This window comes from Eucyclogobius newberryi, unplaced genomic scaffold (genome assembly GCF_026437365.1).
Source record: "Eucyclogobius newberryi isolate DKJ021-1_F unplaced genomic scaffold, fEucNew1.0.hap1 SCAF_3, whole genome shotgun sequence".
Classification (NCBI taxonomy): Eukaryota; Metazoa; Chordata; class Actinopteri; order Gobiiformes; family Gobiidae; genus Eucyclogobius; species Eucyclogobius newberryi.
Window position 1 is genome coordinate 26327475 of NW_027315945.1, and position 17682 is coordinate 26345156.

Genomic DNA, 17682 nt, shown 5'->3' on the forward strand with positions numbered 1-17682 from the left:
TCAGGTTGTTTTTTGTAACTTTTATTGTCCAGGACAGTACTACGCAGAGTGAGAGAGTGAGGGGAAACATTCAGCACCCAAAACCATCTACGGCCACCAGTTTTCATTACTTTGCCAATGAGGGGAAAACATAAGAGCTGGGAAAACGCACTTGACGACAGAGTTATTTTATCCCCCTCATTGACAGACAAACTTCAGCCTGTCACATGGCTTGAGCTAAGTGCAAACCGGGACTTGGTCATAACCTATTAAAGAGCTTTTACAACCGTACTAAACCCCCATCCTCTCCTCCTGCTCTGCCGTCTGATACAACGGCATGGGCACGGATCAGGAGAAGACGGACAGATGCCAGCAATGATCCATCCACATCTGCACATCTGCCTCCAGTGAATTAAATTGAAGTCGCTGTCATCATAATCGGACAGACTAAAACAGGCTTAAAAGTCACTTGGAACAACTTGAAATATGGTTTGCAGAGGCTGAAAACAGTATAACTCTAAATTTGTTTCATGTACTCGATGTCTGTTTGAGCGTTCAGTCTTTATAATGGCACTTAAAACGTTATAGATTCAAAAGGACACCGTTTTAGTCCTCATTCCCCTCCAATCCTGTAGGCTCTATAAATGTAAGCACACTCAACTCGACTGGACAATTTGCTTCATGTTGGAATAATTCAAAAAATGCCGGTGGTTGGTATCCAGTATTGGTGAGGCGAATCGGGTGCCCAGCTGCTGCGACTCCCCCACAATGAGAGGGAAGAAAATGAGAAAATGAGCAGGCGAAAGAGAGAGGCAAAAACAACAACAACACAAAACAATTGGCAAAAAGTGTCAAGCTTGGAATAAACAACCCCTTTCCCCAAATGCCATCCATTGTGCCTCGTCTCGATAAGGCTTCTAAATCGGGCTGGAAAAAGCGTGCGCCCTTTCTCTCTGTATGGAATTATTATCCCTTTGTTTTGAGCCGGACTCTTTTGTCTTTCCTCTGCGCGTGCATTTATACAAACAGATAAAAAAGTATTGCTGAGGTAGTTGGACTAGAGTCCCATGGGAGAAACTTTGCACCCATCTCCCCGTTTGATCCGTCTCCTACGCTCATTAGCGCAACCTTTGCACGCTTTAAGGGGGGCGATCTACCAACAAGGCCTTGTCTCCAACTTACAGCCAACACACATGATTATGCAGCTCTACACTTTCACGACATTCATCCCACGCTCCAACCAGCCACCCACAGTCACTATCTTTATCCCCGTTCTAGGTTTTTGTGCCCAAATTGGAGTCTAACAGCTTTTAAAGAGCTGTTTGCCGTGGTATAATCCTCCAAGCCTCCCTTTTCAGCCTTTATTCCATTGTGAAAATCTTGGCTCAGACTGCAACCTTTTTCTTTTCTTTTTTTTTACAAAACTGGACCCGCTCATCCTCGCCCTCCCTCCTACTCCTCCAACCTCCCCTCACGCACCCCACCCGGGCATATTCTACTCAACCCTTCTCCAGCCGTTCGCCATGATCCCCCAAATCAAGCGTACACAGGCCACCACAAGCCCTCCCTGTTACTAATTGTTGATTTGCTTTCTCTTGCCGCCTGCTTTTCTCCGACTTGATGTCAGCTGTCATCTCATGCCAGCCTCTCTTTGCACTTCACTATCCACTGTCCCCATTTTTTTCCCCTCTCTCTGTCTCTTTCTTGTTCTCTCCCTCTCAGCAACCCCCGGTGTGAAAATCACAGGGGTTTGTGTCAGCTTGTCAACACAACACTCAGGAAAGCACGGCACAGGGAAGGAAAAGGAAGGAGGGGGGAATAGTAGGAAAGCAGCCACTACATGTTCGAGCAACCGGAAAAGTGAAGTATGGTAAAAATGGAAAAAGTGGGTTCCTGTCAGTGCCCAATTGCAAAGGGCCAGAGAGGGTATTGATGGAATGGTGTAATCAGTCTGTCTGCTTCCCTGTCACCACAAGTTTTTTTTTCCTTTCTTTTTCCCGAAGTGCACACGGGGGCAGCGTCGCATGGCTGAGCAGTGGCACGTCGAGCTGCTATGGCGGATGCGCCGGATGTGGTAATAGAGCGGCGTGTGCGTACGAGCCAAGTGAAAAGGAGAAAGTGCAACAGCCTATTTGACACAGCGAATATCCTCCATGCGTATGCTCCAACCAGTCATCTGCAATACATACGCCGCTTCACAGTCGCATATCTGGAGGGGATCTGAATGTGCACGGCGTAATTCCACCACACAAGTCTCCCTCCCTTCTGCTGTTTCGAGGCCGGGAGGCAAAGGGCTGCGAGCTGACTCTGTGCACAGACAGATAGCAAGTGACTAGGCTGGCTGGCAGGGAGATGAGGGGGGGGAAAGAATATATATGTATGGAAAAAAAACAACGGGTAAATCGCAGGGAGGAGGAGGTGACAGTATGAAATTGTCTGTAGACATCGGGACGGCGTGTTGACAAAATGTTGATTGAGCTCGTCTTGTCATTTCGTTCCCACTTACCCCCCGGTGTTTTAACTGCCAGACAGATGCTAGCTTGATCTGTGTCATGGCTCCAAACCTTTTCTGTCCAGGCCTCGCTCTTTTTTTCCTCTCTCTTTCTCTCTTTTTCTCTGTCACTTCTTCCCTCCCAACTGTCTCCCATTCCCTGCCTTTTCATCACTATTTGGACAGACGGAAGAAGGGCTTTCAGTGCAATTTACTATGCTTTTAAATCATTAACTTGGGCGCTTGTGTTTTCTGAATGCCCTGCTTTCCGTGTGTTTGCGTCCGGAAGAAGGAGCAGTCATAACGCGTGAGTGAATGGCAGATCGAAAAATAAAGATGTGAATATGAAAAACTAGATCATTTCGTTCCCACGCCGCAAAGTAAACCAAACAAAATATGTAAATAATTGACGAAAAATCCATACAGCAATGAAAAGATAATGTGAAATTCCCGCTACGTCTTGCTTTTTCTAGGAGTGTATGAAAACGAAAGGTTCTGCATAGATTTAGTACTTAAAGCCCTGGGGTGTCAATTAATCTAGTCTGGGGATTTCAGGCCTACACTGGCTAATTGAGCCCAGTGGAGACCCCCTTGGCTTTCACAATAGGAAATATCATGTTTTATAATGAATACTTCTCCCTTCTTTATATTATTATATTTAATTAGAGTATAATGCAGTAAATGTATGCATCTCATTAGTGGTAAAGGGCTGTGTCTATTGTTCAGTGCTGCTGCTGCGTGATGGAGGGTCTCGTGGAGTAGCATTGATGATACACTGAAGTCACTGCTGTGCTTTTGTGTGCGTCTATAAAACACAGTATGCTCTACTGAAGTCTCATTAGTGATGTTAATATGTGCTTTTTAATGCTCAGAGGTTAATACCCATTGTACCTCCATCGCACTGACTGGAGCTGCCACTAATTTGATGCATAATTCTTCTTTTGTCATCAAGCCGCTGTTCTGAACTCTGCATCCAACACAAAAACACTTTTAATTAAATCTCGCCTTTTCCAGGGTCCACACAAGCCAGTTTGCAAAAGATATATCGGAGCCGTTGGGTATGCCGCAAACGCTCTGTCCTGAGAACATAACTCACAGCGATTAAACAAATTACCTGTAGTCCCAAGAGATCTATAGCACAAACAATAAGACTGTGATTCACTGTGCTGCCACCTCAGTGTGAAGACAAACACTAAACACTGGACATGTATTCATCAATGCCTGCACCAACTTCCACAGATCTGCGCACCGACTTAAAATCCCACATCAATTTTCCCTTTTCATTGCTTCTAAAATGATAACTGAAAGCCTCCCTCACGTTCAAAAGGCAGGAGGAACAAAAGCATTACCTGTCGCCCCCAATACTGTACAAACTGCTTTGAGAAACAGAAGGAGAAAACTCATTTCCTGAAACTCCATTTCTTAAGCGTTGATTAGTAAAGGAGCATAATTAGAGTGAAATGTGAAGTAAGGCTTTTTCAGAATGCGCTGCTTCCTCAAGAAAAATCAGGCCATGATTAACGAATCAATGATTAATGAGCACGCTAATTAATCAATTAATTATTAAGCAAGCACTCTGAACAAGAAACAGGAAAGATGATGCCCAACAGTGGGTATAAGAGATGGTGTAGAAGTGTGTTTTGAGAAAAAAGGATTTGGAATAATGGGCTTTGTTTGTTCTGTCGGTTTGTTTTGTCTTCAGTTACAGGGGAAAAGAGGGGAGGAGACAGATTTCTTGATATAAAATGCTTAAGCTCATCAGCAACTTGCCCTCAAAACATTTTGACAGGCCACCAGTGATGTGAAGAGAGTAGACTTTCTCTTCACTGTGTCTCATTTTCTAGGGCAAGTGACAATCAACAATTTGTCTTCCAAGCTGATGTGTTTGAAGTAAGTGTTACGATTATTGTAAGAAGAAAGATGGCAATTTTACGATTATTCACAAATGTTGGCACTATGTCCAAACACCATATTAAATCTTGAATTGCCTTCAATCACAAGCAAATTTTCTGACTGAAAAAGTAACGGTATTGTCACATAAACAACCAGACTTTGCATGTAGGTTGACTTTTTTGGAGTATGTACATTAAACTAAAATTACTTATTGTTGCTTACGATTAAATTGTGACCTAAATAATTGTCACTTTTAAACTTCAGCTCGTGCGCGGTGTTCCTGTATCGGTCCGGTGTGGGCCATTGTAAACTGGTGATGACACGATGACATAATGCATGTAAAAAGAAGAGGCTGGCCGTGTGGTCCGCATTACAGTTTGTTGCATGAGACTGCATATCATTACAACCCACATTATTCAGCAGATGGTGTTAATGTGTGTCCCGACTCTTGCATAGTTTTATTTGGTCACGGTGATGTTTGAAGAAGTCCGTATCCGACAAAAAAAACTCTCCCAAAAGTGCTGAGGGTAACACTTAGCACCCCGCTCGTGTCTCATCCCTGTCTTTAAGTAGGACGCCCCATCAATCTTTGATAATGTGCCGTGTGGGCCTCTCCTGTGCGACCAGCCTGACGAGACATCACAGCTCCGACTGATGTATGAAACGCAATGCTACCACTGTAACTGTGATATACTGGACCTATTTGAGTCAAGTCTGACCTTTTTTTTTTCATCCGATATTAATCGCTGCAGTGAAAGAATATACGTGTGATGCATCCCTCCCTCAGGATCGCTGCACACCACTTTCCCTTTAAACCTTTTTCGAATAATGGGCAGAGCAGAGGGGCTTTGCTTTTCTGTGCCTAAAATCCCTGGAGCGCCTGCACAACAACAGGATATGGGACGTGAATTATGACTTTATAAGCAGCCTGGTTTATTGTTTCTATTAAAATGCGGCATTACTTCATAAAGATGCATTTTCTCCATGGCACCCGGAAGCACAACCTCAAAGTGGTAGACATGAGAGACGAATCTTTCATATCTTTTCCTGGCCTTATTAACAAGTGTATGAGTGACAGGAGGAGTCTCAAAAGGTGTTTCAAAAGAGGGACGGCATAGAAAAAAAAGACGCTCAGGGCGAGATCACGCTTTTTCCAATTTTTTGTTTGCGATACCACACCTACCGCACAATACTTTTCCCTCCAACGGCCAGTGGCTTGACTTGTGGTGCATTCTGTCCTATAAGCGACCGTAGTAATGCAGATTTCCCCTTTGTGCTGGAGGCTAAGTTGGCCCATTGACTGTGAAAACCTGGACATATGGTGCCTGGTGTGTTGAAATGGATCGCAGTGGAGAATGCGCCTGGGTTGGGCTAATGACCCCGCGACCTTTAGCACTTAAGCATTTACAGCGTGATGAACTTAAACACCTCATTGTGCACCAAATCTGCGGGTGTTAAAGAATGTAAAGCTGCCAATAGGAACAGATGGAAGCAATGCGACTGGTTTAGCAATTGGACAGCACGCGCCTGATTGATTCCGTCTGATACTTGTGGATGGTTAGAATGTGAGAACGAGACACAGTGGGATTTGGATGGGCTGGAGATTTCATAGAAGTGAGTTGAAAAGGATTTTGGAGTCATTTTTATTGGCATTTAGAAGTGATGTTAAAAGGAAAAGTCCAGCCAAAGTCACACTAAGTAGCCCATCCACTAACTTTGAAGCGTGCAAACAAAGTCTGTGTAGAGGCACCAGAGCAGGGCTGTTGACCTTCAGAAAAGAAAACGTTGGTATCTCTACAAAAGAGCGCAAGGCCGGAATTTAAACAATAAAATAATGACTTCTGATAAGAGAAAGGGTACTTGGCACACAGTTTCTAATTCCAGTGTTTTCTCTGACCACATTTTCAGTAGCCCGGCATACAGCAACAGCATTTTCATTTCCCTGATGTGAAGATACTGAGCTGGTGTTTAAGGAGAGCTGTGTCCTGCCAGGTGTGATAAAACAGTAAATATCCTACAAAGACAGTCAAAGTAAACTTTATGGAAAAATCAAATTACAGTGAAGTGTGAAAACTAAGTGCGTGCGGGTCACAAGGTTGAGGGTTGGGCTGCGATAAACAGCGCATGCAGCAGCCTCTTAAGCTGATCTGGTGTGATGATCGATCATTAGACGCAGCGTGGAGATAAGTCCCTCTGGCTGCCTGCTGGCTACTGCTGATCCCATATCACCCTCACAGGATACGCTATGAATCACAGGAAGTTGAGATCAATCTTTATAGATTGTACCGCTTGATTACAAATGAAAAAAATCCCATTTGGCTTAGCCTCTCAAATACCTCAGAGTCTGACTGAAAGTGTGAACGTGTAGGTGTCTGCTCGGCTTACTTTGTGTGCATTAAATAATAGCTTCTTACTTATTCTCAGGGTGATTTCTGATATTTGTTGAGCTCTCTCTCAACAATCTGTCGTACCTTCTCTCATTTACTCTGCTCAGCCTGTCCTGCGTTTAAATCTTCCTTCTTGAGGGAGTCGTCTTTTAAATCTTAATTAAAACAGACTCCAGGAGCCCTCCGCCCTCCCAGCGGCTGGCTGAAAGCAGCTTAGAACAATCAAGAGGATGGATTAGAAGTGAGAAGAAAAGAGGAGATGCAGGAGAGGAGGGGGAAAGAACAACAACGGAGAAAAAATATGGTGAGAAGCAAGAGATGACGCCCCTCCTTCATCCTGCTGATCCTCTGCGTAGCTCTGCTGTACCACGGGCTGGAATCTGACCTGACCTATTGACATTCAGCTTCTCGGCAGATTAAGCAGCGAATGGAGCTCTGGAAAAGGCTAAACACACTGCAGGAACAATGACCAACAGGCAGCACCTTATTGGATTGTAATTAAGTGCCAGGAGATCCAGCTCGGGGCATGTTAAGTGCTGTGGGACACACGTTAGAGCAGCACAACTCCACATCACTTCTCCACAATGCCCTATTTCGTACCTATCTGGCTCTATTATTATCTCCTCTATCTGTGTGGCCACATGAGCCTCAGAGGAGTGTTTTGCTTTAACAAGCACCTCGTCCCCCAGAGGAGACCGTTTGAGCAATAAGATGGAAAAAAAGGTTGAGAGATTATTTGATATTGGACAGTTTGGATTATGAGAATATGAGGGAAATACTTTTTTAAGTGCGGCATCTGATTGAGGCGCCAAACCTAAAACTGGTCACAAATCTTTTCTTCCCAATTAAGCTGTGGGCTAATTTAAGCAGGCCTTTTCTGTATGTGTGAACTTTCCCACTATAGTGCCACTGGTTCCCCTCGGTCTCCCCTGATTAGAGCAACACACAATGGCCACTGCGCCCTCCTGGTTTAGACCCCTGTATGGAGGCACTAATTAGAGCGATCTCATTAATGTGTTAGTGTGAAAAGAGAGAGAGAGAGCACTGGACATCATAACCTGACATGGAACAGAGAGAATGGGAAGAAAAAACAGCTAAGCCTCGCTAGAGACAGGCCATCGCCACCTCAGCAGGCACATAAAGCAATTCATTAATTGGTGTGAAAGCGCACACATGCTGGACCCGCAACAGACCAAACACGCACACACGTACCTCAGTTTGAGCAGACACACACTGTAATGCTATGGGTAATGCAAGAGCCAGCTGCCTGTTACCACATTACCTGGGATCAAAGCAGGCAAAGCTCACAGAGTACTCGCTTATTTGTCAAGGCAAATTGAGGCCCACTGTTATGTTTGTCCTTTGGCAGAATAGTGGTTTTGCAAAATCTAAGGGAAGCAGTGAATCTTCTTTCCCCCCCATCATGTGAGCCTCTTTGAAATCCTCAGAAGACTTTGCTTTTCTCAATACAAACTTTAGTTGTGATCCAAGCCTCGAGCTTTATTATAGGGATCCACATGACCACTGTCCATTTCCAGAGAATTACAGCAACAGTCATGGCTATAAAAGGTTTTTGAATTGGACCATTGATTCTTGCAATAACCGAAAATCCTTCACCAGTTCTGACACAGGCCCTGCTCTTTTATCACATGTTCAAAGATGATGCACACAAAAACCAAAAAGGCGCTCACACCCCCTTTAGCCAACACAATATGAAGCCAGCTTGAATTCCTTGGGGGGTTAAACAAAGGGATTGGGTTTAAATTGGCTTTTAAAGAACTCTACTTCACAATAGCAAAGTATAGACTGGTCTGTCACGGGGTTGTTTAGAGAGAGACAGACCAGTTAGAGTCGCAGTGAATGGTTAATCTTGAAGCGTGACAGGCTGATTCGTGCCTGCCACAAAAAAAATTAAAAAGACACCCAAAAAAAAGCCTAACTTCAATCAGGTGTCTGTCCAGTGCTCAGTCTCTGGTCAGTGGTTTAAACATGATGGTGATTGAGTAGATTCATTAAGCGCCTATTTATCTTTTTCCACAATTGCAGGTCCCTGAAAGAGCACTGACATGTTTAACACACCCACGCATCACCCACGAGTCAACCTAGGCAGATGCACACGCGGGAACATTAAGTGGCACTAAATACAACGCAATTAAAATGTTGTTTTCCACAAAGCACAAACACTACTGATAGGCTCTCAGTTGCTGTTGGTCCATCAGACAGATATTCAGCTTTCGACAACCCGCTATGTGCTGTGTTCAAAGTCTCATCTAGACTGGAAAAAACGTGCCAAATCAGTCAATGACTCAAACACACACGAGACTACGGCCTTTACACCGCAGCACACTGGGGAATACTTCAAAGCTGGTACCTCATTCTAAACTCTGTCTTTGATTTTGGACTGTACGAGAACTCTCAAAGTACAAAAATGTGTCACCGTGAGTTTTTTTGAGTATTTTTTTCAAATAATGATTAGCTTTTGGGTAGTTAGCAATTAGACTTGTTGTCCCTGGAAGCAGTGGTGGAAAGTAACAAACTGCAAAATTTAAAGTAATGTAGTTAGGTACTATTTTTAGGTATCTGTATTAAGTATTTTTACTTTGCTGCACTTTTAACTAGACTGAAAAGCAGTTGTCATTTTTAGTGTGTTCATGGTGACATTCTTCCCAAACGTTCAAGTCACAGCTTTATACAAATATATGCTTAAGTTTCACTAGAAATATTAAGAAATTGATTTGAATTTACCTTTGTTGACCCAAAATACTTACTTTTTACTCTTAAAGTACATTTTTAAACAGGCTTCTAAAATCTAAAGTATCAAAATGGAGAACTGAATGGCATGGGTTTGATGTAGCTTGTACTTAAGACTCTCTTTCCTTGACTACATGTGCCTTTGAACAACATCACACAGCGGTAGAAAATGACTGCTCTAAGGTTGTGGCCTGTGGTGGTGCTGCGGCGCAAATTGAACTAGAGCGAAAAGCCTGTCACATGACCCTTGACCCCCCAAAAACATCCCTCTCGGGGCCCCTCCTAAACAAACCACAACAAGCAGTTCTGAGAATCTGCAGGCAGCCTTTGATGTAACCAATCAGAGATGAGATCTGTCTCCTCCTCAGCTTTCCTCTGCACTTCTCTCATCTTTTATCCCTGCGATCACCCTTCCCTCCTCCGCCTTGATTCTACTTTTAACGCACTCTCCAATGTGAAATAGAGAAGGCTTTTCAGGCTCATCGACGCTTTTTGTTCCCAAACGACCATCTCTCTCTCATCCTTTTGTCTATTTAGCTATACATCTAATTATGCCGTCTCACTTATGTAATTATTACAAAAATAAATGGCTTCTGTAGCTGAAGCTCGCCCCTCTATTCCCTTCCCATTTGCAGGCTGGAAGAAAACAAATTATGGAGAACAATAGGTACAAGTGGCTTCTGCACCAAACCAAATGACAAATGCAGACCAGGTTTCTTCATCTTATCTCTCTTTTTTATTGTTCCACTGCTCTTTACTCTCCTCCTCTTCTCCATAAGCTCTATATGTCTCTGGAAACACCCAAATACCCTCTCATTGTAGGGCTGCATCATTCGTCTTCCCTCCCTGGCACTATATTCACACTGACATCATATTAGGCAAGGTCCTTTTAATTCTTTCATTCTTTTCGCTATCTTTTTTTCCACTCTCCCTGTCTCCACTGGCACTCTCGCTTCTCCCTATCCCCCAGAGTCTTCTGTACTGCAAAGCAAACGCCTGGGAATTTCCAAAGCAAACAGACAGCATCCTGTGTGCCGCAGCCCCATCTGTGGATAGTCTGAGGAGGGAACAATCGGTCCCTCTTCTCTCCTCTGCGCGTTCTCGTTCTGCCCCCCTGGGAGGTGGGACGCCTGGCTGAGACGGGTGCACTGTGCTGGAACAATGGCCCGTCCGCTTTCCCCAACAGAGGTGTTAGGTTCACCTTGCAGTCCCGTCTCTCTATCTCTATCCCATCCAAACTTTCCCTTGATTTGGCTTGGATAGGATTGTATTTTCTTTCCAGCTCTCAGCCCTTTTGTCATTCTTATAATACCACAAACAAAAGTACGAGCCCACATGTCCAAGTGCAGACCTCACGTTTAGCCGGAGGTGTTGCGATATCATGTTTCCATTAATCCCCTTCAGAGTCACCGCTGTTTCACCTTTGTTGTTTCTTCACCTCTCCCTCGCTGGAAGAGAAAGAGGCGCAGGTATGCTTTTCGCCAACACAAGCGTATCCATTACCTGAAACACAGGGCTCCTGGCGCTCAATCCCTTTGACCTCTCCGCCTATAGCAGTACTTTCATTTCCTCTGTTCTCACACCAAGCCCGTTGGCATCTCGGTTAACCAGAGACGGGCGGCATCTTAAGCTTCCTGTCCATCCAACATGTCATTGGCTGTGTAATGTAGATCCTACTTGTTAAAGAGATGACATATCATGGGAGATTGAGCTTTATTAATTTGACAGTTGGACTTTGACTAATCCTTACAGAAAGGGCAAGCAGGCCCAGAGACACCACAGTCATCTCCAGTCTGTGCCCTTGACCTCCTGCACCGAGTGACTCACTTCAGGAGGATGGAGAAAATAAAACACATATTAACAAAGGCAGAGGGAAAAGGGAAGGTGATTTTGTTTTGACAGACGAATGGAAACACTATGGTCCACCATTACCATGTGTTATGGGACTGTCTGACCTTTCAGAGATATTGCTCTGAGATCAATAGAGCACTACAAATTGTTTTCGGCATTGGCGTCCCACTGGACAATAGAACTATGTGTTTGGGCCTCGGAACTCCTGCCATGGAGCATACTTCTGGCAGCAGGAAAAAGGCCGTCGCGAAAAAATGGATGACACAAACCGAACCAACAATCAACGACAGAACTGACACAGGAATAGACAATAGAAAAAGGGAAAAATGGACAATTTTGACGGACTATGTTTTTCATTTGAACGTGCCATTACCTGTGTTCTTTTCACTTAGTTGTTTTCTCTCTGGTCATGTTCTGTCCTGTTCTGCTTTATTCCAAAAAATGTAGAAGGAAATTTCAATACTCAGACTTTACAAAACATACTTACTTATATTTAGAAAACTTTTACTTTCTGCAGATTTTTGTAGTGTCTGGTCAAATGCCCCTTTCACTCCACTATGAACATGAAAAAGAAAAAAATCCTAAATACACTGTTAGGAACATGGATGCAGGAGATAACACAAGAACAGATATTGCTGCAGCACTGACAATTTCAATTTGCCGTTGCTTTCTGTGTCTTGGCAAGAGATATGAAATTTTGTCTAGCGGGGTGGAAAGTGGTTAGAAAATAAAAAGTAAATGGTGGTAGCCAATATCTGCCATTTTTCTACTCTGCAGATTTCTGAAATGCTATGTCTTTCTAGGTGACTTGTTTATCAAGGGAAAATAAATGCAATCCAAGGATTTCCTAAATAGCTTTGTATGAAAATGACTATTTACCTCGGGGTGCTGTTTTAATGACATGCACCAAATTAATCCTTCCTCTTTTCTATTTTTTACAGTTGCGTGCTTGCAGAAAAGAATAAACAACTTGTACATTGGGTCCCTCACCAGTCTGTATGTAGATGATACTGCCTCAGGTGCTTAAACTAGAGGGAAAGAATAGGAAGAAGAAGACTCCAGGCAGTGGCAGGAAGCTGACACAGCCCTGCATTGTCCCATTCTTTGTCATTTCCTCCAACCGGATCCTCAGAGTGCCCTCGGTGGAACACAAGGTGACAATGTGCGTGTGCAAGACAGGCAGACAGGAGAAAGCAGAAGACAAAAAGAGGAAATGACAGACTAAGGTAAAGAAAAAAAAGAAGGTTCAAGTAGCATCCTTGGTTGAGCTAAGGCTACTTCCCTTCTGGTGCCAAAGCTCAGAAGACATCCAGTTAAATAAGTAGGAGCTGATAACAACGCTTCAGGACACAGTGCCAAGTTCTTTATCTTTGTTTACCCACATGACAAAGCTGATTAGGAGAAGGCAATAATGCGAATGCCTTTGTTTTCCATCTACTTTTAGAGCAAGCGTGTATGAATAGAATAACATTTGCTACTTTGGTGTTCAATAGTGCACAGACTTTTGTTGCAATATATAACTTTATAAAGAATTTGACAGGTATAAAATAAGAATAGGGGTTCACAATTACATTTTGGTGTTAAGATTGGTGTGAGAAGAAACATCACGGTTTTGCTATTTTTAACAATGCTTCACGCTGTGTTCAAACAACTGTGAAATTCATTAAACAATTGTCGGATTAGATCACCAGTCCTTTAGTATGTGACCAGGTTAATAAAGCCAAACTTTCTGAATGGTCAAATGAAGTTAATTTGACATAAACAGCCAGTTTACTTCATTGGGCAATATATAACATTGTAACCTGAATAATCACGATAATCTTGACTTCCATTAGTGATGTCGGTGTAATCCCTCATTCGTCCAGGCGTGTTCCATAGTAGAAAAAACTTCAGTTGTAGTCATCTGGACTTTCATCCAAGAGTCATTGTCAATAAAAGAATTTAGGTCGAGAACTCCGATATTTATACTATTCTGTGGTAAGCCCAGCCCATGGGAGGAGCCTTCCTGAAGAGGAAAGAGTTGTTTGTTTCATTTCCATTAGTGATGTACGTGATCTATGGAGATTTGCAGATTGCATTTTGAATCACAATATTCATAACTAACTAACTAACCTTGTATCACTGGAGAAATATTTGTGTGAATTCTGACTTTCTCTAAGTGAACTTTATTGCGTGGGGGTGTTCATGTTGAAATGATAAATATGAAGGCTGCCAAGTGACATAAACATGACTGGCAATAGTTTAGTCAACTTTAAAAGGCTTCAGCGCCAATACTTTAAAAAAAGGCTAAATGCAAGAAGTATATTAATTGAGTCTATGCTCAGCAGAAATCTTGTCTTTAATGTATTTAAGTAGAGCGCCGCTACAATATAAATCATACCATTAGCTCCTATCCAGAGAGTGAATCTTAAACAAATCTGCTACAATGTTCAATAAAACACTCCAGCAGCTGAACTATTACTTGGCTTCCACATAGACAGGAAATCAAAGTAGGCCAAAATTCATCTATATCTTTGCCATGACTGTGTCTCCTAAATAATGCAAGACACTTCTGTTCGGGACTCGGCTCTGTTCACTTTCTGCTGTGTCGGCAACTATTGTGCACACCGTATCTTGCCGCTTGGCTGGGGTTCCTCCTCACAACTTTATGTCTCCTACCCACTTATTGCTCAAGGCTTAAAATTTGAGAGGTACGGAGAGAAAATGTAATGTTTGTTTCTGAGACAGATGGTATGCGGGGCTGTGCAAACACTTTAAAGAAAGGTATTGGAAACAGGAATATGTTTCAATGCACAACAAATCACAATATAGCATCACAGCCTCTGCCAAGGCACAGGTCCCATCTTGCAATTATATAGAAAAGGATGAAGACGTTATATATGTTGGAGACCAGGCTGGACTAATCCTCAAGTTAAATGCTTTTTCAAGGTAACTGTTTGTTCTTTGGCTATGTGTTTAGTTCCAAATCCCTTAACACTAATGGTTCTGCAGCATAATTAATCATTTTGTCCTTGGCCCATAACTAACCTTTCTTACTGTAATATTGTAATTAAAATGCTATAGTGTTTGTGTTTCTTGAAAAACAGCATTTTCCACATCCACAGCCCTGTTGGGTTTAAATTTTGTGTTATACGGTTTAATTATGGAGACATTTGTGCCACATCTGAGCTCTTTCATTAAAACAGATATTATTCTGCTTGGTGTAAATCATGAGTCCTAACAGACGTTCATGAAATATGCACATCTAAACTAAACTAACTAAAAACAAACCTCTGTGGTGACGCTGCCCCTGTGTCCGAAAACATATCAGCGCTGCACTAAGGAGATGCAAATGTGCTGTGGTGTGAGAGGAAATGACGAGGCTGAAGTCACTTGTGATGTTAAGTACATTTGTTTATGAGCAAGTAAACATGAGATCTGCCAAATGCCCCTGGCCTTTTAAACAAATACTCTCCCTCTCGTGGATAAGCAGCAAGGTGGAACATTTCTGTAGCGTTACACTGTATAGCGAGACACGAGAGGCGACGCGACTTAAGAGGAAAAGCAGAGAAACTTGTAATCTCCACTCGCAGCCTTTGAACTTGGCCCGATGAGAGGCAAGCTACCCAAAGCAAAAGGTTTCCAAAGAGGAGCTCACTGAAGGTTACTCGGAATACTGATGCACTATGGAATCCAATTCCTCCGGGAGCCCAGGGGACTTTGTGAGAGAGTAAATTATCAGTGTAGTATGGCGACACACAGGCCTACTCGTGGCTGAACTCTGAGCCTAGTATACACCAACTTTAAAAGAAGACATTTTAAACTGCAGATGCGTTTGTGAATGCAGCCAATTTAGAGCATCAGTGGCTCAGTGTGCGACTGTGCCACAACAAATGAGGCCTAGGGTCTCTTAGGTTCTAATTAGGGCAGCTGTTACGTTCCCATTATGTGTGTGTGTGTAAGAGAGGGTGTGTTAGTATAGGGTGCCCTGAGACAGACCCTTTTCATCCAGCTGTTGTTAGTGCACCAGGGAGCAGAGGTCCACTGGTGTCAGATCCCACCCCCTGCGGCTCCCGAGAATGACAAACTCATGTGGAACCGCAACTAAAAAGGTAAAGCTGGGCAGACTAGAACAAATGGTTGAATTCACCGTGCCATTTGCAAGTCTGTTTTTGTGTCTGAGAAAGTGCATATGATAAAAAGCAAAAGCTACAGACAGGCCGTCTACAACAATCACAGACTAAATTATTCCCTCTTTTGTCTCTCCCTCAGAAGATCTCAAACTGTGCCCACTCTCTGCCATGCTGCATTCAGTGAATCATTCCTGTTAATAACTGGTTTATTTCTGTTTCTGATCACTTAGGAGGCTCAGTATTAATTGCACAATGCTTTTATTTTTGCAACAGGGCATTTGCAGCTCTAAATTAGTTAGATTGATTAAAGCAGCTGCTCAGAAGCTTGCCTCATTATAATTGGATTATTTATACTTGATAAATATAGATGTTCTGTTTGTGAAATGTCTCAAGATTGTTTTTTATTCACTTAGTGGTCACAGAGGACATACATCAAAAACATCCACACAACATGTTGTTTTCCCCTCTTTTTTGTTGCACTTCTAGCACATAATGTAAATGTAAAGTAAGAATGCGAGCTGGGTAGTTTAAATACAGACTGTTTTTTTTTTTGATGGGCTGAGAGGTGAGACAGGTGCGGTGAAGTCCAGGGCACAAACAATAGAAAAGTCCCTCATCTCTTTCTCTCTTTAACTCCTCTTAAACAGCCACATGTCCGCGAGGCACAACACGCTCCGGCTCCGGTGAACGCTCCGTTAGCACATCTTTTACTCATCACGACATAGCTCAACCAAGCACCACGGGGCAATATTCAACACAGCAATAAACACTCATGGCATTTCTATCAATCTGTCTAATTTGAGGTCTCGCTTTCAGAGGCGGATTACCAGCAAACATTTATGAGAAGCAGATCAAAAGTCCGTTACGAGTCAATTCCAACCTGCGCGGACAGATGCTCAACAGCTTCTAATTATGACAAAAGGCATGTTTGGATTTGCCTTGATAGAGTCGAGTCCAAAGTCCATCACCACCAGCCTTCTCAATCCAGTCTTTAAAACTCATTTAAAACGTAACTTTTACTCAGCGCGCTTCTCTACAACAGCAAGATCCAGATTGCCCAAGTGTCCGGGCTATTCCACAAAGCTCCAAAGCCAATTACCTCTAACCAAACTCCACTTTTAAAGACCATTTCCCAAAGTAATAAGACACAACCCGTGGCCGTAGGTTCCAGCAGCACCGCGGCACTGCAGCATATGCGCGCGGCTGCTCCTTCACCTCCAAACACCACTTGACGCAGCGCACTGACCGGACAACGGCGCATCTACGTCTACATCCACACGAGAGGGGGAGAAATGTTTAAAAAAAACACACACGTACCTGTGGCCATAAGGCAGAAGACAAGGTACAGCGTGAACATGTTGCGTGATGCTGCGTCCACTCGCTGACTTGTGGATGGCTTCACTCTCCTCCGCTCCAATGCGACTGTGTCCGCCGCGGCACCACCGGCTCTCACGCGCATGGACGCACAAAGATGCAGTACAACACAATACAATCCAGTGGAAAGAAAATGAAATAGAAAAAATAAAATCTCTCCGGGGCACTTGGTAGAGAGTGTCACTGGTAAATCTCCATACTTTAGTGGTAACTTTCCCCCACGGTCCACTCTGGGACCCGCGTGCGCACAGTGTGAGCTCCGTGCCGCGGCCGCGCTCTCTCTTTCTCCTCTATCCGCGGTGCGCAGTCCAAGTTCCTCTCTCTTTCTCCCACTCTCCCGTTGTTCCCCTCGTTTCTCTCTCCTCTTGCCGATGGGGAAACGCGCGTTGACTGTCATCTGCTGCGTGAGTGCACTGGGCTCTGACTGGGAGACGGTGAAGAAGTGAAGCCCCCGCTGTGTCTCGTGTGTGGGGGCCCCCCTCCTCCTCCTCTGGGGTCCCACCATTGGCTGCGAGGGTGTCGTGGGGAGGGCATTTACACTTTTTACAGACTTTAATGGAACGCGTAAAAGAGGGAGGGTTTTTTTTTCTTTCCGCGGCGCAAATATAAGGCGCGCATCATCAACAAAGTGTGATGGGATGATGGACACGAGTGGCCAGGGCTTTGTTGTGGATCGTCACCATATTGTTACCACACTGCGGCAATCTGGAGGAAAAGCCTTTTGTGATTAGGTGTGGGACGCGCGGGTGGTCAGCCTGGCTACATTTTTGGGATTGTACAGCTTTGCACGTGGACTGTTCTTTTTTTTTCATCGTCAATTGTCTTGAGTTTCAAACAGAACAGT

General features: G+C 43.7%; 1 protein-coding gene across 3 annotated transcripts in view; it reads right to left on the reverse strand.

The window, feature by feature from the left end:
* kirrel3l (kirre like nephrin family adhesion molecule 3, like) overlaps nucleotides 1–16986 on the reverse strand; it is a 37093-nt gene extending 20107 nt beyond the window's left edge. For all 3 annotated transcript variants that reach the window (XM_072460481.1, XM_072460482.1, XM_072460478.1), the window contains exon 1: nucleotides 16782–16986. In XM_072460481.1, coding sequence (XP_072316582.1) covers nucleotides 16782–16923 — 142 coding nt within the window. In that variant the 5' untranslated portion in view covers nucleotides 16924–16986. The remainder of the gene's footprint in view (nucleotides 1–16781) is intronic.
* Between the last annotated feature and the right edge of the window lie 696 nt (nucleotides 16987–17682).